At 39.7% G+C, this 26,422-nt stretch overlaps 1 protein-coding gene across 9 annotated transcripts in view; it reads right to left on the bottom strand.

Moving 5' to 3' along the window:
- HIVEP1 (HIVEP zinc finger 1) overlaps positions 1 to 26,422 on the bottom strand; it is a 131,920-nt gene that overhangs the window by 15,423 nt on the left and 90,075 nt on the right. For all 9 annotated transcript variants that reach the window (XM_072853275.1, XM_072853280.1, XM_072853281.1 and 6 more), the window contains 4 exons: positions 16,709 to 22,662; positions 9,972 to 10,105; positions 8,408 to 8,583; positions 6,316 to 6,420 (listed from right to left, as the gene is read on the bottom strand). In XM_072853275.1, coding sequence (XP_072709376.1) covers positions 6,316 to 6,420; positions 8,408 to 8,583; positions 9,972 to 10,105; positions 16,709 to 22,662 — 6,369 coding nt within the window. The remainder of the gene's footprint in view (positions 1 to 6,315; positions 6,421 to 8,407; positions 8,584 to 9,971; positions 10,106 to 16,708; positions 22,663 to 26,422) is intronic.

Here is a 26,422-nt window from a genome sequence, read left to right as displayed (position 1 = left end):
AAAGCAGTGTGGGATATTTTAGAATGAAGGATGTGTCATAAATTTAAAGGCCACTAGCATATGGGGAAATGGCTTTTGGCATGAAAGTTCAAAGTTTTTTTAAAAAAAGAGAACGGGAAAAAAGTTTCACACTATTAAGTGAAGCCTTTATGAAAGCTACTTCTCTTTCAAATTTGTAACTCTCACCATTTTAACAGAAAGACTGTTCAAGACCATCTCAATTTTTTATAAAGAATGTTTTTGGAAGAGTAGGCAATGTCTCTCATCCTCTGTCAGCTGCTGCAATCTTTTCTTTTAAACCCTTAGCCACACTCTTTCTTCTTCCTGGACTTCACAGGAGAAAGCGGAACTTTTGGCTGAAGACACGAACTTTGCAAAAATTAGGAACAGCTGGAAATAAAGGTATAATAGAATCACAGACACAACTTTTGATTGGGGATTTTGCTCATGTGTCAGCTATAATATTTAATAAAATCGAGTTTTTAATCCTGGGTATTGAAGTGTATACAAATTATGGGCAATAATCAGCTTAGTTCTTCATTTATTTTGTTGTGAGTCCTCAGTTAATCAGCTCTGTATTGTGTTTGTGGTGTTGATGAGCTTGTTGGCTAAGGCTAAGGCTAAGGCTATGTTATACTGACATGTTACCTCAAAGCTGGGAAAGAAAAAGCTTCAAGTTCTTTAGCACAATAGCATTAGCTGGACTTATCAGCATCCTAATATGTCCATTAGTGAAGCGCCTGGGGCTGATAAGTCTGTGAACTGCTTCTTCCAGTTGTGATGCTATGAATTAGATAACTGAAATAGGTCTCTCTGTGTACTTTAAAGTTCTTTATTTTAAAAGTTTTTCCTACAGGCATCCTTACTGTATAGGGTTTTTTAGATATACATATATAATGGCCACCTAATTATCATCATACTGCGAAGTACTAAAAGAAAGGTTCTTCAGAATCTCAACTTACAGCTTTTAATTTTAATTGCGATATTATCACCAATTAGTCCATCACATGACCTGACTTATCAGGCCCTGCTACAGACTTAGTAATTTCTGCATCAAATCCAGTGATAAAGTTCAATGGCTTATAACTTAGTCATATTTGGTTATAACTTAATCATATTTACGTAGATTTTTCACATAAAGAGCAAAATGTTCATTTTCACTCTTTTACTAGCAGGAAGACAAGAAAGACCTGAAAATATAAGTCCAGACTGCTGAAGTTTTACACGTTCCTAAGCAAATGGACAGGTACGTAGACAACTATAGGATTGCTATTAGCTCTACTTATACAGATTAAAGACATAGGTTACTACGTATCTGTTGGTCTATTCACTATCTATTCCCATCTCAATTTAAATTTACTAAATTTATTGGCTTTTAGCTCCTGAGTAATACAAAGCAGTGTTTATCGCCTCAAATTGTGTAAGTATCTTCAGTTATGGATTAATATCTACATAAAAGCATTTAAAAATAGAGCATCTGTACTGTATTATGTATTCTCCATCAAACTCAAGAAAAAATATATATACTATGACAATAAAGGCAGAAATATTTTTTAGTATGTCATCATATTATCATAAACTTGAAAGTAAGGTCTGTATGTCATCCATGCACTCTCTATTTTTCTAAACAATTACCAGCTTAGACTTGCCTTTCACCTGTTGTATTAGCCTTGTAATAGACTGTGCCACAACCATTCAAACAAATTTTAAAAAGGGTAAAACAAAGTACTGTGAAATAACACTAGCATCTATACCCAAACTTGCTGTCTCCTTGTCTTTCTAAGTCTGTTCATAGGCTTTACTTGACTGATTTCAGTCTTCCTTCAGCTACTGTCCACTGCTCATCACCATCAAACAGGACTCACAGTGACATCTACTGGGTTAAGTTCAGACTGGTAATAGCCAGTGCTCCTCAGAGATGAGAAAAAAAACCTCTGGGCCCTTGGCTTTCATTCCTAAGAGTGTGGAAAGTAACAAAGTAAAACTAACAAAAAAAAATAAGAGTAACCTCTGTGTAAAGTTATTATTTACACCTAAGCCTTCCTGAGTAACCTGTATATTGTAAATCAACCCTAGCACTAGGTAGTCTACTCCCAGGCTGTAGGTGTAGGGCTCCAGCATGCTTAATGTACATCTAGTTGAAGATTAGACACTAATATTTAAAAAAAAAAAAAGGATTAAAAGAAGTATTTTTTGTAAGGTATACAGAATCAGCCTTCCATTCTATTTGCAAGAGGAGGATATTATCGCAAGGATTTTCATTTATTTTCACTCCTTAAATGCAGGTGCAGTGAAAACACAGACTGAGTCATGATTAAGCTAATGAAGAGCCATGGAAACTCACTTAAGATCTACTATAAGTAATATAGAGCTAATTAACTTAGAACCATTGTATCTTTAGAAGGGTTTATTTAATATTTCAGAAAATGAAAGTGTTTTTTAAAATATATATATATGTGTGTGTACAAATATAAAAATACATATCTGAAACTTACAATTAGGTCTTTTCCCTGGTAAAGTAATGAATATTTTGGGATAAAATTTCTCCGTATAAACCATTTAAATAAGTTCTGCCCATCTACTGATTTCATTATTAAATAAATATATTGTGCAAGTTTACTCAGGCGTACCATACCACTCATACATTAGCTTACATATGAAATATTACAGGTTTAAAGTTCATAACTATTTTATTTTGAAGACAAATTGTTGTTTTTAAGACTGCATAGCAAAATACTGGGTCAACACAGCCAAAGAGGATATCCCCAGTTGCAGTCTGTCACACTAAACAGTTCGCCTCATCTGACAATTTAATTCAGATATTAACATTCCTTACATTGTAACCCTGTATTTTGGTGACAAGAACATTCCACAGAGCAGAAGATGAAAGATAAATGGATGAGGGAATGGTTTTGAATACAAAAAGCCAGGCCAGAAAGTACTTACTAATACCCAAATGATGACAAGTCCAAATACAAAGAATGCTATGTTAAAAGCTCAGATCACATATAGTCTCAGAAAGCCAGAGAGCATCTCTTTCTTTTTTCCCTAGATGCTACGGCACAACAGAATTTCAGCTTCTCAAGTTACTGAAAAAGCAGGCTCTGTGTGTGTGTGTGTGCCTGCGTTCAGGATTGTGCACAATTTTGCACTCACTCAATCTGCATGTGCTATTAATCTGTACTGCTATCAGGTCAAAGCTGACTTTTCATATGAATCTAAAAAATGATGTATTCAAATAACCGTGGTTGCCTATGCTTTAAAAAACTACATAAAAATAGAACCAGCAAATTCCTTAGTAGATAAAAGGTTGGTGGCTTTGTTAAGTTTCTGGCTAATTCTGTAATTCAAAGTCTAGTGGAAGACATACAGCTTAGTTATTTTAAGCAAAGGTGTAGACGTTTTTATTGCCGTAAGAATTATCAGTATTCCAAATGTTTGGATAACAAATTAGTTAGAGACAGACATACATTCTCTGGGTCAGGAAACAGGCCAATCTCACACGGCCTACGGGAAGAAGAAATTTTTTTTCTGAGGTCATAATTATTTCTTATCAGATTTTCTGCACCCTCCTCTACAGCATCTCACGTTGCCTTCCAACTGAGGAAAGAGATGGGACTGGGCAGACCACTGGCTCAAAGAGAGAGATCATTTTTAACAACCACGAAACTCCTGAAGTAAAAAATATATGCATTTAAAGACGTTGTTTTGTAAAGCACCAAAAGGATACAGGGGACAAACCCGCCACCACTGCATGCCAGAGAGAGGAGGGGTGAAAGGGCCAAAGATGTAACGCCATGAGTGCAGCTCAATCCCCAAGGCCCATCACGTTTTCCTTTGTGGGTGACAGACCGCTGACAGGGCTGTCCCTATAGCCCAGAGCTGGCACGAGGGGTGCTGGCCCCGAATGTGAGCTCTGCTGCACTGCCCTGGGGAAAGGGCAGCCGAAGAGCCACTTTTTTAACTGAGACCGCCTAGACACCTCAGAAAAATAAATATATTCAATCACATCCAAACGTAGCCAAAAAATTAGCATGTACAGAAGTTCAGAGAGGGCAGCAGAACCACCTACATTTAAAAAAGTGTGTATGCAAATACTTCGCATTTTTTTCCCCTCCTGACTCTTTGCCTTAAAAATGGGCCAACAAGCAAGTTTCTGAATTATCATGAGAAATACCTTCAAGTGTGGCTAGGTGAGCTGAGAGATGGAATGACATTTTTAAAGTGTACAGTTACTCACTGAATTTACATGGATAATCGTAAATGCCCTGTGTTATGCAGCAACTGGAGAGGCTGGACTGGTTTGGCTGCAGCAAATGCGTGTTTATTACGGGCTTAATTACCCTGCTTCTTAGATAGGACTTTTGTGCTGAGCTTTGTGCTGCACAGCTGGTTTTGCTATGTGTACATGGGCCAGATTGTATAGAGAAGGTAGGGATTTTATCATCAGGTTGTTTTTTGGTTTGGGGTTCTTAGTTAAAGACAGAAACATTACCTGCTCTATTTTGTGGAAAAAAAAAGGCATTTCAGTCTTAAAATTGAATTTCTGGAAGAATTTCAAGGATTATGTAGCAAATCCTGTTGAATGTTTGTCTTGCCTTTTTTTCCAAAATAGAATATTTAATTTATTAAGTAATTATTGTGCTGAAGCAAAGAATATATTTCAGGGAATATATAATATATTTTTACAATGGTTACACACACCTGTACATGATATGTAAAAAGAGAGAGTCTCTCTCCCAATTAAATAGTCTTAAAGCCAAAAAAGCAATCTTTCAACAAATGTTTGAAATGGCTTACTTCTACTGGGTGTTACTGATAATTCTGTTAACATTTGAAACATTTCCCATTACGTTATAACCCCAAATGCAATTTTTGATGTACGTAATTGGGAATATCAATTTATCAGTCAATAAAATGTTTTCAGTTCCCAGTAAATGGAAATACCTGTTCAGCTGTAGTTTACAAAACTAAATAAAATGTCGAAAGCTACAGAACATTGCTTAAAAAAGTGACGATTTTTCTGTCATGTGAAGACTGAAAATGTTAATGAAAACTGTTCCTCTGTGAGAAAAGGACAGTAATTTGTACTGCTGCTTACCTTCCGTGTTATTTATGTGGTACCTTAAATTGCAAAGGGGGGCACGTTTTTAGCTTACTAAAAAGGTATATATTGAAGAATGCCAAAAAAGGGAAAATGCAGGTTTCTTTGTGCCTAGTGCACTACTGAAACATACCAGCTGAGGCATATTCTCAGCATTACTTAGAATTAGATTCAAGCTGATTCGCTTACTCTGCTAGCAGTTGTCATATGGGAGCAAGTGCATGTGCATTCGTCTTTCTTGCCCTTTACTGTTTAAATAAACATCTCCACTGCTTTCTTTTCTCAAAACCTCATCTGCAATCTAATAAACTATTCCACTGAAGGAAGAAAAATACAAGGCAAAGCAACAGGACTCATCTCCCTGCTGAGAATCGGGAGGAAGGAGAAAATGCCACCACTGCACTGAGACATGCCAAGATCTGAAACAGAGCCCTAATGCACAATCCTATTCTCCATCTCACTGCATCTGGTGCAGCTACATCTTTCTTATCGTGCTGAGCAAAACACATGCGAACCCGGTTTAGCCCTCTTTGACTGTCCTCGATCTCATCTCCTCTTCAGCAGAGCCATCTCAGGATGCAGGAAGTGCAGAATTCCAATTATTACAAATACATTCATTTTGATAACACTCTCGTCACTAATGGAAAAGTAGAACAGGTCAAGATGAAAAATGTTCGTAATTTCTAAACGATCTCTATCTGCTGATTTATGCCCAATTATTTGTGAAGGAGGACAGAACTCTACACTGGAAGATGATTAGCCTCCTTGCAAAGCACTCAGCAACACATTTGTTATTCTGGGTGGCATGTTAGTGATATTACTTTTATGAAAATGTGCATCTCAAAACTCTGACAATTTCATGCACAACTATTTTCAAAGAAACGTACATTTGACTACATTTTTTTCTAGGCAAACAGCTGTTTTTCTGGTATTTTCAGTCTTGTCATACTTTTCTGTGAAACTGATAAAGTTAAACTGCGTAACACTTTCTGAAAAATTCAGCAGCAATTTATCTTTTGCATATGCTTGTCATTTCTTTTGGTGAAGGTTTTTCCAGTATTTCTTACTCCCTTGGACTAGCTTCTAAGATTTTTATCTCTGTATCTTTTCCCTGTACAAGAATTTAAAAGCTCTGGGAAGGAAGGGTAAGAAACTGGGATGACAAAATAAACACAAATATGCAGTAAAGAAAGCACATTTTAATTTCTTACCAAATTCTTCTTCTCCATCCTGGTCATCTATCAAGCCTACTGAGACTCCCAAATCCATGCATTTCTTGCTATGTGCCTTTGACTTCATATGTTTTGTTAAATTTCCTTAAGAAAAAAAAGAAAAAAATTAACTGCTCTGTGACTATACAAATGCATACAAATATACACTCAACATGTCTATATCTTATTCAGCTACATTTATAACCACCTGTATAATTTGATTTCACACTTGATAGAACCTTGCCCCTCAATGCAAGATGTCAAGGGCTGAGGCAGATTCACCATCCTGAATGCTACGAGCTCTCTGGCTACATTTAATGAAGTTCTTTATTGAGGTAAAATAGAATAGGATGGAAATCCTAGATGATGATGTATTTTGCATTGGTGTAAAAGATCCCTCATTTGTCTATGGCGAAGTATAAAAAAGGCTGATTCAGTATTCAAAGTCTTGTTGACAGGAAACTACTGTGTGAAACTAAAGTTCATATCTTGCAGCTCTTCTAGTATTTGATGCATTCTATTTTTAGCATAATCATTTTCACTTCTGACCTAAACAAACATTAATTTTATTCAAAATCAGAGCATGAACATATTTGATCTGAATCTCAAAAGTGAATGCATAACTGCTGAGAGGCCCCGCAGGCTGCTCTCCCCTTCTCCTTTGAAAAGAAAGTATGGCAAATATCATCAAGAAAAGGTTAGGAGTAGATCAGAAATCTGTAAATGATGATATTTGTGATATTACGAAGTAACTGTATGTTACATATACTGATGTATACTACAAGTAACTGCTCGCTTTATACTTAAACGTCCTATTGTCTCTCAAAAACTGTTTCTCTGAGGTACTTTAATTACAGTGGGTGAAATGGTGACTCTTCTGTGGTTATGGAGTACTTTATTCCTGCTTCGAAATGAAGCTAGGAATTCACCCCAAAATTTGAAATAATTGTTATGAGGCCATAAGACTATATTGACTCACAAAGAGCAAATTTCCCAGCTTCACATACTGCACAAAGTTACGGGCTACACTGTCCTGTCATGAAGGGTGGTTCACCAAACATCAAGCATCCAGCTGTGTGACTGACTCTGCTAGCAGTAATGGCAACATCCGGGCATAGCAACTGCAGAAGAGCAAGTGAATACAAGTATCTGCTACAACTGAAACCAGGGAGAATTTCAAATGAGCAGAACTTAATTACTTGAACATGGCCAGCATGCCTACTCTGCAAAAACCATAATCAGAATTCATTGGGTTCACATTCGGGCATTTCAACTTAAAGGCAACACGATGACCCAGTGTGTTAGGATGCAGTCATAGGTTTTGACACATCTAAAGACTATCCATCCCACTTTCTGCAGCACTGGGTTAGTTCTTGGAAGTTTTCCACCCAACTGCTGAGTAGTCTTGAACCCACTAAAAATACAAATGTTTCTGAGGTTACAGCTGGGGGGGATTATTGCTAAATGATGTTCAAGCCAAGAAAAATTTTGCTGCTTAGAATTTTTTCACTGAAAGTGTATTGGCTGTGAACTTCTCCTGTCTGTTTCACTTATTTTGAGTCCAGGATCTACCACTGTTTAATATACTGCCTGCTTAAACTAGGATGCATTTAAGTATCTGGTGTGAACAGGCTTTAAAAAGTAGGGGTCCATCTTTGGGTCTTACAAGGTACAAAAAACATTTTAATATAGTAATTTAATAAAGGTCAATTTCTTTCCTGGAGCAATTAGTTGAGTGCCAATAGGAGTACAATATATGTCAATGCCATACCTCCAAAAGATCACCGCTAGGGACTTAAAATTCTGTGTTCCCATCCCTACCTAGGACGAGCAGCTAACCAGCTCACTTATCTTCACCTAACTTTCATCATACTCCCATATGATTTCCCTCTTCCACTCTGATTTCTCACCTACCGTGGGACAAAGGAAGAGAAGGAAATCAGAAAATACAAATATTTGAAGCATTAGACAATAAAACTCCACAGAGAGGCAACTTCTTTAGCTTACAAACAGCCAAATGTGAGAAGAAAAGAATTATACTTTAAAGTAGAAAGAAAAAAGGGGAAAAACGTGCACAGAAAAGTACCCCTACCTTTAGTTTTGAAGGAAAAGTTGCAGTAATTGCAGTGGTAAGGACGGACATCTGTATGTGTGCGAATATGCTTCTTCAGCATGCTGGGTTTCTTGCAGCGTATTCCACATTCTTCACAGATATACTTCCCTCTCCCTCTCCCCCGAACATACACATAGTCTTCATTTGACTTGTACCTAGTAACAGTACCATAAGGCAATTAGTTGTAATGAGAAAATTATTCTAGTTAGAAACCCTCATCTACCATATTTTTAAAAATAATATAATAGATGACAATGAATGACTGACAAAACTCTTTCTGTCAAAAACTTTTTTTTTGACATGCTCTTTTTCTGCTCAACTTCTGCATGTATTTGTTAAACTCATATCCAGATTTTTCACTAGGTAATAATGGACTTGTTTAGGAATAATGGCATATCTTTTTTGATAAAGGTACCGTTTGATACTAAGCATTGAAAGATTTCAAATTTCCCCTTCGCAACACAGGAACATACTTTTTAAAAGTGTCAGTTCTTGGAAGCGGGTTTGGGCACCATAAGGAAGCTTTAAAAGAGCATCTTTGAGGCTCTGTGTTGGATGCAGAAAAGGAACAACGTTAGTTACAACAATGGGAAAGCCTTTAAAATTCCCTATCATTGTGCTCTGGACTCAGACTGCTGGGACTGTCTCTAGATGGAAAAAGATTACACCCTTCAATTACACCCTTCATATCTCTGCTCAAGGACGCCAAAGGCTGTGCTTGGTTTTTGTGACCTGGTCCCTGCAACGTTTGGCTCTGAACAGAGATGCGTAGCAATGTTTTACCTGGGCAGCTGGTAATGGCTTAACTGCTGGCCTAGACTGGATTCAAACCGGGAACCAATAAATGGAAAGCCCTAGAGCCCACTACCAATTAAGAGAATAATAAAATATGCACCATTTGTACTTAAAATTTTTCAAGTGTCACTGGCACTTTTCTACTAAAAAAATCTGGTTTATAAGATGTTGTACATGGCACAACACTGTGGCTAAAGCGACTGCTATTCCTATCAGGCAACCAGTTTAAAGTATTACAGTGCATGGACTAGGACTCTCAGTAAATATTTCCATGGCACTTTTCAAATCAGGAGTTCTCCAGCCTGTGTATACCACGGCGAACTGCCAGACAGAGACTGTACCGCAGTCTGCTGCTTAGCCCCTGGACTATATCCTCTCTGGCTACAGTTATACAACCTTACTGCAGAATAGGTATTATTTATCACGTAAGAGAAATATAGGAAAAGAATTTACATCTATGGCTGTATCTAGCTGCCTTTACTGCTGATTAATGTTCGTCCTTTGTAAAAAAAAAATGAATTGCACTGCCTACTGTTCTTTATTTCATTACCCCTCCTCATAACTCTCATGGCTCCATGCTTCTGATGACTTTCCATTTTTCTTGGAAACATAAACCAACATCCACAGACCACAGTATGGGAACTGTTGTTTAAAATAAATCAAACAGGAAGCAACATCTCTGCAAAGTCTAGAATCCAGGAAAAAAAATCTCCCCAACGGTATCTAATATATAAAGTACAATACTTGCCCTCCATCAAATATTTTAACTCTTCTTGGTTCAGTTTTGATGAAGGAGTTTTCTTTATCATGCTCAGTGCTTGATTCAGAGTTTTCCTTATTGCTGAATTCAGGTGCAGTCAATTTTTTTCTATTTAATACTCGCTGAAAGAAAATGAGATATGCATATCATTAAAATTAGTATCTTTCATATGCCATTCAAACCTGTAAGTTATGATGAATAAAAGCACCATAGAAGCCACAATTACAGTAACTGATTTTTTTACAATGTTAAGATACGTGAAACAAAAAATACCTTTTGCTAAACTTCTTCTCTACTGTGCATTGACTATTTGTGAACTGGCAAATCAAGATGGAGATTATGGCACTATAGGAAACCAGGAATGCTTTGAATCTACAACAGGAGATGCCTCTTCCTTCTTCAGGGAAGGCGAAGGTGACGTTTTTTAGCTCACAGATAACCTTCTACAGAGCAAAGATGGTTATGACGACACCCAGTTGCTTCCTGAACGGCTACAGCTTCGCTCCTCTGCCCTCAACACAGCCACTGCACCATGCAGATGGGGCTCTGCAGCTGCATGATACACCACCCCCCACAATCTGACAAAAAGGGAGAAACTTCAGTGCACAACCAGTTTTCTGTGCTTTTCCCCCCACCGCTCAAGTCGTAGCACATCAACATTTCAGTAGCACATCCGCAGTTCTAGCTGCCTGGAGCCTACCTACAGCAGGGCAGGGCAGGGGCAGGGGCAGGGGCAGGGGCAGGGGCAGGGGCAGGGGCAGGGGCAGGGGCAGGGGCAGGGGAGGGCTTCCCTGACTGCTCTCCATCCCACAGCTGTGGGTCTCCGGTCTCACCCTCCAACCCATGACCCAGCAACGCCTCATGGCTGGCAAGAGCTACTTTCCTACGGCACAACAGAGGAGAAGGGTGGGAAGGAGGGGTGTACAAAGGGAAGATGCTAACAGGTAATATTTCCGATTGCTAATGTTTTTTAAAAAAATATACCTCTTTTGGTGTGGAAATTGACTGATCCCAGTTTGGTGAGGTTACTAACAGGGGCTCCAGAACCCTTCCAAAGCAGGACTCCATACTTAATTCCCACTGCCAGACCAAATTACAAGAAAAAGCGTACCAGTTGTCTAGCAGAACAAAAATATATTTCTCCATTTCCCCTGATTATTAATTAAGGAACTTTTTTTTTTTTAAAAAAGAGGATGAGTTCCCCCAACATTTGCCAATTCAAATCTAATCCTTCCAAGTCTAGGATATTTATAAAATGGTCAACAATGAAGGAATGATCCAATTAGCCAGCAATTATTACTGCTGTATTTATAAACTGTTCTACCCACGTAGCTGGCACACTTACCACATTTGCTCATATTGATAAGTGAATAAAATGATGAGAGGAAAAAAAAAGTCTGGCCTTATGTTTTCTACTCATTATAAAATTTAATGCTGTAAGCTTGTGAATTCTTGGCAAGAGGAATGACTTCACTGATTGACTTGAAATGACTGATGAATTACACTGGTCGTTACATATATTGAAGGGTGACATCATTCTGGCACCCGGTCCTTGCCCATAGTCCTCCATGCAGTCTCACCCACTGCCTTTACTGCCCACCTGATGAGGAATGTGGCTGATGAGGCATTAACACAGATCAGAGGAAAAGCATCTTCCTATTCAATTCAAAGCCCTAGAAATCCACACAGGCTGCAAGTACTACGCCAATCCATATGCCTTCATGCAGCCCTCTGATTGTTTTGGGCTGGATTTTCAAATATCTGAGCAGTTCTACCAAACCATACATGACAACTCTGCCTGTGTGTAGGAAGGAATAAATTTCACCCTGCATGTTTTAACAGCATTCATGCAAGGTGAAAGGAGAAGATGTTCTGGATGACAAATATCAGAAGCGGAGCCTACTCCAGTAATTGCAACTCAGCCATGCTGTAGTTCCTAGACACTACCTGGCACATGACTTGCTTTTGTTTCCACTGCAAATAAAGAGTAACAAGGTGACACTTGTAATTTAACAAGAAAAGAGTAGTGGAAAATATGGAATACATGCACTAAACCCAATACCACACAAATATTCCCAGCAGCTGGAACAATGCAATCTTTAAGTGCCTGATCTTTCAATCCTAAATACTAAGTATTCTTTCCAGATTTAATTTTCAAGAATGAAAAGACAAAGGAAAAAGAAAGATTCTGAAAGTATTTGGCCCACGTTGTTACCCAAACTATGGTGAAACAGCGTTATAATGAACTGCATATTCACTAAAGCACCCAGAGTGCAAAAACTAACACAAGGCCAAAAACTTCTGGATTCTCCCCCCACCCCTTCTTTTTTTTAACACACACGTTTAAGTACAGACATAAGCTAACCTAACATAGGTGTTCAAATTACTATTTACCTCCCACTGATGTACTTTAATTTACTGGTTATATCCTATTTTAGCAGTTGTTTCAGTGTCTTAAGCATGCAAAATGCTGCTATCACAGAGATGCTCTAATAGAAACACTGAGCTTCTGTCTCAGAAATCTACAGAAATGCTCACTGACAATGAAAAAAGCGGTCTTTTTAGTTTTTATGAAAAATTCCAAAGTGATGCTGAAGAGGACTTGGGTCCTCTGTAAATTTTAAAGAGCGGCCAGTCTCTAAGGAGCACAGGTTTCCTGCGTGGAAATCCTTTAATGTACCTCACGTAAAATCCCCCAAACCCCCACACATCCTGGTGGAAAGGGTAGAAAAATGACAGCACTGTAAAATGTTCCTCTCCACGATTACTTATGCCTTCCGTTTCTAACACAGTCTTCTCTCTCTTCTCCCACAGAGACAAGGACCATGATTCATTCCTACTTTACTCGTTTTGCTCCAATTTAACTCCACTGTCTTCAATTACTGGTACAAAACTGGAAAAAACCTGCTCTTAGGGCTGCCCAGAGACCAGAGTTCAATAGATACTTCTGGTACTTTACAACATCCCTTGGAAAAAAAACATGCTCGCAGCCTGAATCATCAAAGTTATAAATTTCAGATTTGAATATTCATTAAACATTTTTCCCATTGGCACATAGCCACTTGAGGAAAATGTTTTTAATATCTTTAAACTTTTACTAGTTTACACATAAAATTTTTCTGCATTTAACTACTTTCCAGTGGTGAGCTGGACTGTTGTGGCACATCATCCAAGAAAGGAAAGCTTTCCAGTTAGGAGAAACTTTCCATTCTTCAGCCTGTTCTTGCCTGAAAATCTTCACCCTGGAATACTGCACACATTACTGATTCGCTTCAGGGAGGGGAGCCAAGATCAACGCAGGGGCTTGAGAAAGGGCTCCTGATACAACATCAATGACTTCAGGTGAGGAAAACTGGTGAAAAATAATAATAAATACAACAATAAAATAAAAAGAGCGGGGAGATAAAATAAGCCTTTTCTATGCAGGTGAACCTCCTGTTACATTTTAACGTGCTGTACTCATTCCAGGAGCTTGCACAGTAACATTTTGTGGTTTGTTCTCTGAATCACTGGAACGTGGCAACTTCACCTATTGCCTCTGAGCAGCGAATTGTGAAGAGCAAACAGAGTCCCGGGGTTCCTTATTGTTTGCATTTGGTTCACATGTCTCTTCATTTCCCATGGCATCTATTGTTGAAAGAACTGCCTTTTTTGTGACAGTGATTAGTAGCGGTTATGAAGCAGCATGAGATCTCTGTAAACACGACTTAGTTCTGCGGGCAAACCCAGGAACAGTTCAGGAAGTCGCCTTCTCTTGGTGAGAGTTATCAGCAGTTAAAGCCCCACGAGCAGAATACGCCAAATCCCTCTGGAAAGGGCTATGACTGGGAGAGAGGAGGTGAGGCCTAACAGTGCTGCATTTTTATTAATTGGATTATAGTAGCACTCAAAGCTCTCTGTCAGGTCAGGGTTAAAATGTGTAAACCACTTGAGAAAATACAACCCCCCCGAGACTTGCAATCTAAACTGTGGTTCCCGAAGGAACTCAGGACTGTGCCAAGCTTTTAAGCAGGAAATCAATCACCTTTTTTTTTGAGAATTATTTGCTAATCTGTTTGTTGGCTTTGGTGGTGGTGGTTTTTTTGGTGGTTCCCCCCCAATGGAATATTAATTTCCAAAAGGACCTCCAATGTTCTCCATCCTCAGTCTCAACCAGAAAAAAACAGTAGGAGAATTACTGGGCATGAACCAAATGAGGAATTTCAGTTTTTGTTTTCTTGAAACATGGCTTCTGTGAGGAAGTTCCCAAGTTGGCATCGGCTATTCCATTACCAGGTCTAGCTGGAGACAGGTAATACAGAGGTATATTGTAACAGCAGCATCATCATCCTGGAAAGCAGCTGAAATCCCGTTGCCCAAGTCATTAAAAGGGAAAGCAGACAAACTGGAGGTGTTAGGTCATATCAGGTCTTTGAAATTTTTAATTTCTGCCATCCTATACCTTGCTCATACAATCTGAGATGCCAATTAAACTTTTATTGGTGCTTTCTCACTGCACTTTCTTCCTTCATAATGGCTCTGAGTAAAACCTGTAAATCAGCCGCAAGCAGAGCTTAAGAACTCTTCATTTTCACCATGCTCGTGTGCTTCTTTCAAAACGTCAGCAAGAAAGACTGAAGAAAGATTAGTAACTATGGTTCTTTTGTGGCAGAACCACTGTAAATGTACCTGACAGCTGCCTATTACAGCATTTAAGTACTCCTGGAGTGCTTAAAAGGGTGCTGTCAAAATATTTTTCAAAATATTATTATCCACTATTTATATTCTAAACAGAATTTGTTTGTAGACAAAATTTGTTCAAGAGGCACGCAGTAGCTTTGTTATCAGACAATTTCTTCTGATACACTGTTCTTTAAAAATAAAACAAACATGAGTCAATGACACAACTGATGTGTGACTTGCCTTAGAAACACTTGCTCAACTATGCACAATGAAAAAAGTTAAATCTTCGAATCCTTTTTTCTTTTTTTTTTTTTTTTTTAATTTAGCACTATTTAAGTACAACATCTCATGAAATGTATGAGGGAGCAGGCTGAAAAAGGTAACACGAGTTTAAACAAAGGCGGCATGCTAACATGGAACCAACAGTTCAACTCAGTTACAGCACTAACACAAACTCAGCAGCCTGTATGCCTTTTCTGCACGCAACATTACAGATAAAGTTTTGACCTCCAATATAAATGTTAGCAAAGTCTCCCACTGATTTCAGGAGGACCATGTTTAACTCTAGTGCTCTTTTGGCGTGAGGGGTTTCAGCATATCTTCTCGACTCCCCCTGTAATTCTGAAACTATTTCATTCTCTTACACAGAGTTTCTCATCCTATTGCTCTTTTCCCCACTGACGATTTTGTATCTTAGCAAAACATTCAGCAAACACAGAAACATCCCAGGGTGACCTTTGACAGCAACAGTCTCTGTCACTCAACATCCACAGAAATATGCATCTTTTCCCAAGCCTGTGGTGTCTCCTCTAGAGTGACTGCCGGCCCTATGGACCCCAATTCCCAGGCCGATGCCCAGAAAGTTTTGCTGATGGCAGACTGCAGGATTAGGGCAAGTTATGATTGCTTTTAAATCCCCCCCAAAAAAAAGGTTTCTATGTCCTAGACAGCTGAGGGACTCTGGAGAAAGGGAGGTTCATGGCTAACGTGCCATATTTGCCAGCTCTGAAGAGAAGTTTGGCATCAAACACATGGCATACACAGCAAAGAAGAAAGAGCGTGAAACAATGTGGTACGCCGAGGCTCTCTTCAGCAAGCTTTATGGCTTCACTAGATGCGACAATAAAAGCTAGTACTGGATCCATCAAATAGACACGGCCACCTCTTGCCATACTACAGGGCAAACAGCCGCCTTTTCCCATTCACAGAAGCGGTTCGATTACTAAGGAACACCAAATCCAGTGCAAACCAGCACAGCTTTGGTCCTGTACACAACAAAACTGTCCAGTGAGTAAAATCCTGATCACACGTGTGCAGCCCTGAGACAGCTGAGGAAATAACAAGTGACTACTTTGCTCTGCCACATCTGACTCTGGAATGACGTAGTGTTTTATGTGGGTCACAAACATTGCCCAGAGTACATTCCACTGCGCAAGATTTAACGTCAGCTTTGGAGCCACATCGATCCAAGGAGTTGTCAGTGCTTTTACAGCAGCCATAATTTTATTTTAAACCTCACTATTTTTGTCATTATTTCACACCACTGATTAACCTAGGTGGGAGAAAGGGAAACAGTATACTGCTCCTCTCACACTTCGATGGTGAAAAATGTTTGCATGGCATATCCACGGGCACTTGTTCAGGCTGAGCACTCTTTTGTAACAGAGAATACCAGCTGGCTTTTAAGGCAAAATACGCAGTTATGATCTTAAATTAACCTGTTTCAAGTTAAAAGCGTTTAACAAATATTTATATCAGAAGTATTTTTGTTCTACCCTTTGCATTTAAAGAATAGCCAAACACATTCCTGCCACAACAAACACTTTGTATACAGATTTAAATCCATGAACTAATTTCCATGAAAAGCGATAAATCCTTATGAACACGTTTCTTAATGGAATTACTTAAGATCTTTTCAGCAGTTTGATCCAGCATAACTAAAATAAATAAGCACATATATGATATACGTCAGGCATATTACGTTCTCTAAAATATGAACAAGCATGATTTCCAAAGCAAATCCTCTGTAAATGATCACTATACATCAAGCATAGCTTAAGTACCTTGGTTAAGCTGTTCTTCCACTTGCTTGAATACACCAATACATCAGATCTGGGATGAGTAGTTCTTGCTTGAGTGTACAGCGGTTTTTCAACTTTTTGTTTTGAATTGAGGAGGGAGAGAGCTACCTTTGTTGACAAACCAAGTGGATTGGGATTGTTGGGACTAATGGTCCAGGTAGAATAGGCTGAGATTTTCTGATCGTTTTGCAGCAGATGCAATGGTTTTCTCTTCAGGAGATAACACCAGGTAAAACTCGTTGAGGTCTTGAGGCTTGGAAACGACAGCCTCTGCATTTCTCCTGCGTTCATTGCGGCCAACGTAGTTACAGGCTTTGCTTGACCCTGGCTGTTGATTTGCTTGCTCTCATTACTGTTACTTGGGGACCTTCTTTCTTGACTGCTACTTACAGCCTTGAGAAGAGAACTCTGATTATTCACTGGAGACAATTCAGATGGTTTTCTAACTACAAACACTGGTGATGCTGAAGACTTAAGGTCTTCAGATTCTGGTGACTCCTTTAGAGTTTCTGAAACCCCAGTGTCAGATGAATGGTGGTCAGGCAACAGCAGGTCTGAAGTAGCTTTGCTGCTTTTTTCATGCTGTGCAACACCATCGGCATCTAAGAGGTGATTTTCAAGAGGCTCTGTGGTGCAAACCTGTCTTACCAAAACTGGTTTCTTCTGCTTACTAGTAGGGTCATTAGATCTAACATTCAGTGAATGCAATGGTCTAGCATCTGTCATGCAGGCAGCTCCGCTCTCATCTTTAACACGTTTTTGCTGTTTTTCCATGGCAATATCTAAACTGTTGGCTGGGGAAAGCATTCGTTTACTTGAAGCTGTAGCTTCTTGTTGAGGGAAGAGTCCGCTAACTGGCACTTTCTGAATAATATTCAACGAGCTTGACAAAGGTGAATTTCTGGTTCCAATTTCTGGTAGTGAATTTTCAAATTCAAATGAATTTGGCAAAGTCCTCTGATGATCTTTGTGAGATTTTGGCAGCTGAGTTTTGCCTTCAAGCGTTGGCACTGTCGTAACATTTGTTTTGCAAACAGACTGATTTACCTGATCCTGGGTCACTAAAATGTGAGGAAGGGGTGTAACAGTTGCAAAGCCATAGGATGGCATACTGCTGTGAATACGGACGGGAACCACAAAAGGAGAAATCTGATGTATTTGACTGCTGCAGTTATTAGGGACAATTTGCTTTAGAGGAGGCACAGAGTATGGATTAGACATGTCAGACAGTTTAGTCTGCAGTTCAAAGGAGGATGCATTCTGGTCCACTCCAACTTGACTTGGAACTGTCTGAGTTGATAAAGTATTTTTCAGCAATTTAGAAGAGTATGGCTGACCTATATGTAATGTTTTCACTTGAAGTTGATACTTTGGAGCAAAACAGTCCTTTTTTTCATCGGGATGACAAGAAAGCGTGTATGTGCTCACTTGTTCCCCTTGGGCTGATGTTTTAGTAGATGTCTGGGAAGGCTGATGTGTCGAGGATGGCTGTCCTTGATTATTCAACACATGATCTAGGGGCTGCTGAACTGAACACAGGCTAACAGGGTTACAATTCTGAATTGCCAACTGAGGCCTGGAGTGAGTCTGTGAGTGCTGAGTACTTGAAGGAAACTCCACTGAAGATTTGCCGGAGGTCTGCAGCCTGTGCAATGGCACTGTGGGCATATCCATAGCATGAGCTGTCTGAAATGAAGAAGTCGATTTAACTTGAGGCTGATGATTTTCTGGAGCAATATTTAAAGATATTTGTCTTACAAATGGCCCCCTCCTCCTTTCTAGCAGAGGCACATGTCCAGTAACTCCATTTGTAGATGACACTTTCGGAGCAGCTATCTCTACGAGCGAGGCAGGTTTTGACGGAGACATGCTTCCACAGTCGAAAGACTTACTCCTGTAGTCCACAACCTCCATTGACGGCTGCGTGCAGCTGATTTGCTCCGAGGCGGCACGTCTCATTTCCCGGTAATGAGGGCCAGGCACAGCCAGCGCGTGTGAGCCAGCGGGAATCATGAGGAATTCTGACGACTTACTAACAGGCTCTGCTTTGGAAGGGTTCTCAGCCTTCGAAGATTCCTCTTTATCGAGTGAAACCGAGAAACTGGAGGCATGAGACAAGCTACTCTCCCGACTCAGGCTTCTGGAAAGCGTGGAGTCAACACTTGATTCGGCAGATGAATGCTCCATTTCAGCCAAGCGAATTCTCTTCTTCTTCGGTGGAAGCTTTTCTGTTGGCAATTTTGACAGCGTTTCACTGCGCTGTGGCCAATTAAACCTTTCTGTCTTTTCCTGATCGCTGCATTGGTTTTCTTGGTCCCTGTCTGGTTCTTCTGTGACCAGTATTTCAGGAACCTGGATGTTATGCTGACGAACAAGTCTCGATGGCTGAAGCGGTGCGCTTCTCTCATTAGAAACCATTTGGCTTCCCTGAGCTTCCCCTCTGGGTGCTTCTGACGACAGGGGTTGATGATGCTGGGGAGTATTCAGATGAGAGTGTCTATCCTCCTGGATTACAACCGTATTCAAAGAGCGATGCTTTGCAACCTTGTTGGGCTCTTGAGAAGAAACTGGTGATACTCTTTCAAATGACTCTGATTTCTCAAATGAGCTATTTCTGCTCAGCGAATTGGTGTGCTGTATTACTGAAATGCCAGTCCCTTGTCTTTTCAACTCCACCTTTTCTTGCACAACTGAACTTGCCTGCTTTTCAATGAGTGGAGCCATCTTTGGCTCAGTAGTCTGATCTGTGCCTCGAGCCACAAGCTGAATTTGTGAACTCTGAAGTAGAAGGTTGCTTGGCTGTTGTGATCCTACCACTGTTGTCGCCGCGCTGTGTTTTGACAGACTGGAAGAATTTGCTGGCTTGCTTTGGCCTTCTACATTCTTTGATGGTATGCTCATATCATTTTGCTGTGGGTCATCGTCATCGCCAACACTTTTCATTTTCCTTCTTTTCCTTATCTGGGGTGTCTGCTCCCAGACGCCAGTTGAAGTAGTGACTCTGTAGTGTAGAATTTGAGGTTGTGTACTGTTTGGAACAGTTTTATGCTCAGGCTCTCGGATTGCTGCTTTAGTTTTAGGTCCATGCAACTCTGAACAATAAAATTTTTTGTGGTTTTCAAAATTTTCCAGTTTTCTATATCTGTTTCTGCAGGTTTCACACTCGAACATTGTTCCTCGCACCTGAGGGGACTTCTTTGTTTTTTCTAAATTTGATCCCTGTGCCAGGGACTTGCTCCTTTGCAACAAAGATTCATTTGATAAATTACACCCCAGATAACTTTCTTCTACTGATCGCACTGGTCCAAGAACTTGGCTTTCACCAGTGGAAGAATCTTCTATTGCTGCCTGTCTAACAAGGGTCCGAGGATGTCCACCTTGGTTCAGTGGAGTAGCAGGTCCTGATACAAAAACATCATCATATAAAGAGCCAATTTTATCATCAAACGACTGACTACCTCGAAGGGGATGAGAGGGAGGTATTACATTTGGAGGTACTGCTGAGTAACTGGTAGTAGGCATGGAATTACTTCGTGTTATAGGTAAACAGTCAAGGGATGGTACAGAAAGAAGGAAAACTTGCTTTGATTTCTCAGTGGGTGTAAAAGGAGACTTTGGTATATCAGAGCTTGAGCTAGTTCTTCTTCCCATGGGCTTTAAATCAAACTGGAAAGAATCTTTAAATATGTAGGATTTTGGTGAATCTATGCTTCCTCTTCTTGAAAGAGATGTTCTTCTTGGTTTCACGCTGTCTAGCTGTTTGTCATCCACAACAGCTTCATTATCAGAAATTAACTTTGAGATACGCTCCTCAAGGGTTTTTGTTGCCATGGGAGGTCGCATTTGGCCAGAAAGAATCAGATTTTTTTCAGCACAAACAGTTTGTACCACTGATGCTACCACACCACTTGCTCGCGGCACACAGGGCAGGTTTTTATTTGGATCTTTCTCAGAGGTCAGCAATCCTCTTACGAAAGGAGCTGGTGGGCTCATTGTTTGATCGGCACTTTCAGAACGAGAGAAATAACCAGAATCAGTACTACCCAAACTTCTAGGGCTCAAAAGACATTTTCCTTGCTGATCTTGGGAACCATCAGTTGCCTGTTGTCTCTGGAGCTGAGCATGCATTGCTCCTACTGCGGATCCCAGCTGTTCCTCTAATAGACCCATTTCTACTTTCTGATGTTGCTTTATGTCATTCTCCTTGAATGAGGCTGTATGCGTTAAATTTGACTGAAGAGTTGTCACTTTAAAATCTCCTTTTCTCTGTGCTGCAGCAAGCTCGGGTGCTGGTTCTGTTACTTTTGGACTATCGGCCCTTAATGGAGAAACATTGACAGGATGAACTACGACTTTTGGTAAAGCTGCCCTTACTTGAGGTTCTGTATCATGTAATGAAGAGTCACCTGGTATACAATCTGGGTTACTTAATGGAATAGGGCTTCCTTTCTGTAATGTTTCTGCACTCGAAATGACTTTCACTATTTGTGCAGGTTCCAGTTCTTGATCATCTTGTCTTTCATCAGCAGTGCCTTCATCCTCACTTTCACCGCTTTCTTCCACATCTGAATGAATGCTAAGTGCTTTGTCCGAGTCATGAGATAAGAAGAGGCCACCTGAATCTGGTTGTAGGACAAGTCCAAGTTTGATAGCATGTGCATGAGATTTTTTGTGCTTGTACAGATTGCTTTTGGTTTTAAATGAAAACCCACACGTCACACAAGGATACGGTCGCTCTCCAGTATGGGATCGGATGTGCTTTTGGAGAACACTGGGCTTGGCACAGGCTCGATTGCAATACTCACAGACGTATTTCCCTAGCTTTTTAGGCTTCTGGTCTTTCAAGAGGTTACATATTTGTTCTACACCATGGTTTACAACTGATGCTATCTGGGCTGAATTATACATGGGACCTATAGACAAGTGTGTTGAACTCGATGTGCTAATTGACAAAGGTGAAGATGAACTAGCTACTAACTGGTTTTGAGGAAAAACCTGAGTTACAGTGGAAGATGCGGTGTGAACGACAGACGAAGTTACTGCTATGCTGTATATCTGCTGGAGCTTGGGGTTTTCTTGACTCTGCTGTTGCACCAGCGATCTAGTGAAACTTGGACACATAACAACCTGGTGATTTTGTTGACTGGTTTTAGTAATAAGGTCTTGTGAATGAGAAACTGATTGGCCTTGTGCTTGTCCAGTCTTGGTTGTTGTTGCTACATGCACATTGTTTAACGTACACGGGTAATACTGAGGTCCAGCTGCAAACTCACGCTGTGACAAAGCAGACTGATTTTGGACGCTCATTGTATTGGACGTGAGACTAGAAGAGGTGCTTACAGTTTTATTTGGTCTCAGTTTCTCTATCTGCATCCCATAAGGGGGGCACTCTTGGGCTAAGGTGTTCAGTTCAGGCTCCATAGCTTTTAATAAGACATCGAATGCAGTACGTGTACATGGGGATGACGTACTGCAATCAACAAAATTAATACATTCATTACTGTCAGTCTTTGTTTTACTTGATGAGGAGTTTGAGAGAGACTTATTCTCTGGTGAGTTCAGTTGGTTTGCATCAGTATCCTCCACTGCCTGTTTACCCAAATCCAAGGACTGATGCGTCAATGAAAGCTTTGTCTGCATTGATGTCTCAGATTTGGTTGTTTCAATACTTATCTCACTACTAAGTGCTCCCCCGTTTTGTTTGGTACATTGATTTCCATTTTGCACAGGTAGGTGATTCTGTGCCGTGGCATGTTCGGAGGCATCTGGAAGAGCTTTTAGCAGTGAAGGGTCTACATTTTGCTTAACCTTGGCTTCGGCAGGGCTTCTCAAAGGCGATTTTGGTATTTTTTTAAGATGGTTTTCAGTCACAATCTTTTTTCTTTTCACACCCTTAATTGTATCTTGGGTTCCTCTAGTACCAGCATCGGTGATTTCTGTTAAAACACAAAGAGAATAAAAAAAAAATATTAAAACTGCATAACACAGTCTATTTTTATTTATACCATTTTATCATCTCTAAGTTTCAACAGTAAGCCCTGAGGCAACAGGACTGTCCATTTCTCCAGCCTCCAAAATTTTTTTTAACAGTTAATGTACGTTAGTGAAGATTTATTTTGTTTTCATCTAAAAAAAGCAATGCTTTCTAACTGATGCTGTAAGACATTACAAAAGTAATTCACTATAGGGAAAGCTTCAAAGGAAATGCAAGAAAAGAAAGGCTACTGAAAGAATATTTTAGCATTTATAGCAACTCCTTTTCAGATAAAGTAAAAAGAACCTCTCTCTTGCACTTGTTTAAAAATTCAAATCATTACAGCAGGAAAATGAAGAACCAAGACACAAGTCCATTTTCATGTCACGTGTGTCACTTTTTCACCTATATGTTGCAGTAGTCAAGGAATGAAGACAACTTCCTCATGGTTGTATTTGTAAGTAGATTTATCATGGAAATGGCTCAACCACCCTCACCATCTGTCAAACACTATATTTCAGAGCTCCAATTATTGAACTTCAATAGCATTTCAGATGAGCAACTACTGCAGATGAATAAAATCAGTCACACTTAAATGAGTTTCTATTTGTGCATCATGAAACAAAATAAACTACATTTGAATTATTTCGTTACTGTCTACACTTGTTGCTGATTTTAAGCAGGTATGCATGCGGAGCTTCAGGGGTGTAGTGAAGAGCAAATGAATTGGAATATTATTCAGCAGAATAATTTTGTAGCAAGTACTTATATTTGTACGAAGTCCAATTTCCTCCTTAACAAAAAATACAGATAAGACTGCCTTTCAGTGTTGATACTTACAAGCTTATTTTTTCATAGATACCTGATGTTACACACCTTTGTTTACCTCAGCAGTGTGATATTTAATCTGTTAGTTAATTATTTAATATTTTTACTTCTTTCCTAACATACACTCAGTCATAGCCACCGCCTCAGCTACAATCACTGGTAGTGCAGAGGAAGCCAAATATTAAATGGATGTAAATCCATTTTCTTAAGCTTTTACAACTCATTCATTAGGCTGTTAGCCAAAAAACATATTCATCTGATTGCCAATACTCAAAGCAAAGGAAGAATCTGATGTGACTAGAAGGCTGATGCCTCTGAAAAGGATTAGCTGCATACACATTTGGGGAAGCAGTACTGAGTAACTCCATGTAGTATGTTTACCTGTACAGAGTTACTCAGGAACAGAGAGAGGTTTATGTCCACTTCTAGGTAAAGAAAAGCCTTAAGACAATGTATAAAGAGACAAAATTCTCACAGTCAACTTCACAAGGAGGTAAGTGGAAAAAGCTCAGACTTCCCAGTACCCATCAGCCCTACGGCCCCTCTGAGTGGCATGAAGACTATTCTCTCGCAGAAACACCAGCCGGCTTCTATACTGCGGTGGGAGGAAAGCCAAAGCATAGTGTGCATCTGACAAGAGATACTGGAGCTGATGAATCCAGGGTGAAATTCCTGCTCCATGTAAAGGAGATCCAGGCAATGCCTAAAGCTTGTCTAGCAGAAGAGAATGCAAAGTGACCAGTAGGAAAAGAAAGGCAAGAAGTAGTTATGTTTTCTCCGTGCCAGAGCATAACCCAACTGGGATGTGTACTTGGAAATTCAAAATCCCGTTTCCAACTCGATACCAACTTAATGCACACATATATTCATTTAGGGTGAATAGACATTCAGGAGATTTCCTTGCCAACTGAAAGATTAAAGACTACACATCACACATAATATATTGCAAATGTGGAAGTTCTGCAGAACCTGACCTATTCCCCTCTCAGCCCTACTAGAGGAAGTTTAACTGTGAAGAGTCAGAGACTGTTTTGTCGCATTCAGCAGTCCCATGGAGGAGATGCTAGAATCCCTTGTCAGAACTACTGGCTGCAAATCCCAGTTATGGGGACTTTGTGCTCCTCTTGTGCATCCAGAAAGAAATTTCTGCAGTAATCATTCACTTAACCTTTAAATGAACTTTGCCTTTATTGCTTTATCACCAAAACCTCTTAGTATTAGGCTGGATTTACCATACTCAAAGCAGAGCTGTCTTCCATCACAATGTTTTGTACTTTCCATTGCTTCACAATTAAATAAGTGACTTGCACTAATAAGTAATCATCAATTAATATTAATGGCGATTTCTTTAAAATTCATAGTCTACTGCAACTGTTTTTTCTTCAATAGCAACAAAAAACAATTTTACACAAACCAAAGAGAAAATAACAAGGTAATTACATAAAAGGGTGTTTTTAGCCATGGTTTGGTGATCTCTCAGAAGCATGGCCATGTTAATTGAGCATAAGTAATTTGGTTCCTTTTATGCACACAACGCAGCTTTTATCCTGTCACAGTCACGCCTCCACACCGATCATGCTGCTGGTGTTTGTACCGGCGCACTACGGGAAGAGCTGGGCAGATTACACAGAGCTAGGAAGATAAGAGCACCAGGAATTGCGAACATCCAAGCAGACCAACGTACACAAAAAGACTAAGGTGTTTTATACTGCAGTAATTGAACAATCACATGATGTGCTGCTTCCTGATGCCTCCGAATATTAAATAACTAATATTCCTGGCTTTCAACCATATAGTGCAGAGGAACAAGCATACTCAACCTGCACCACGCTAGTGAACTGGAAACCAACACAGCTGAAAGGTGTAATGTGGCTTACAAAAGCCTTAAAGAAAGTGAAAACGTATCTCCAATCTACCAGTCAAGCAATTAAAAATACGAACTCATTATGAATACAGGATCAGAATTTTCTGTAATCTATTTACTGCTTTACTTTTCAAAAATGTTGTTCAACACATGCCAAACCATAAAAATTGTTCAGGAAATTGAAAAGGAAAGAAAAAAGTATAAACAAAGGCAAGTTATGCACTGCATTACATACAGAAATAATAATTTTCTTTAGTCTTCACAACCACTAATTGTGCTGCTTCTATACCAATAAAATTCCAGTCTACAGAAATGATGAGAACTAGTTTCTTATTTGTATTTCTGAGTCTACATCTTTTGTGATTCCAGAGATGGGAGTTGCAGGTTTGCTTCAGTGCACCCGTCTATAAAACCTTATAAAATGTACTTTCTTGACACTAGCTTTACAAAGCTTAACAACAGTTTATGTACTGTGCTCTACTTTACTCCTAGATAATTTAGAAATCCTTATTATTAATGGAAATATTCACCTCATGTTTGCTAACAACCAAATTTCTGGCATATCTGGGGAAAAAAGGAATCCCTGACAACTTCATTTCACTTATTTTTAGCTTTTCGTTCCTTTTGTCTAAGTCTTCTTTTTGCATTCCCAGTTTATGCTGAAGCTATTCCATTCCACGTTTGTTAATCTACAGCTACATGCTTACACAAAGATCAACTGCATCAATATTTCCAGAGGCAACAACAAAACTGGCAGAAAGCATCAGTCCCAGAATGCTAAACACTCCTCTGCTTTTCAGAGCTACAAACTTTCAGGAGCGTGATAACTTGCCAGGGCCGTGTACCCACATCAACAACGTGACACTGAACAAAGAGAACGTAAAAACATCCTCATGTGAAAAAAAAAAAATAGGAAGTTGATCTGCTTTTCTTTCTCTCCCTGCCACTCCATGCGCTCTGCTCACCTGCCTCTGCAATCATAAAGCCCTTCTCGTCGTTCGGCGGTAATTCCCCTTTTTCTCAGGTGGTG

This window comes from Ciconia boyciana, chromosome 2 (genome assembly GCF_034638445.1).
Source record: "Ciconia boyciana chromosome 2, ASM3463844v1, whole genome shotgun sequence".
In the NCBI taxonomy this organism is placed as follows: Eukaryota; Metazoa; Chordata; class Aves; order Ciconiiformes; family Ciconiidae; genus Ciconia; species Ciconia boyciana.
This window is presented reverse-complemented; position numbering and strand designations above follow the sequence as displayed.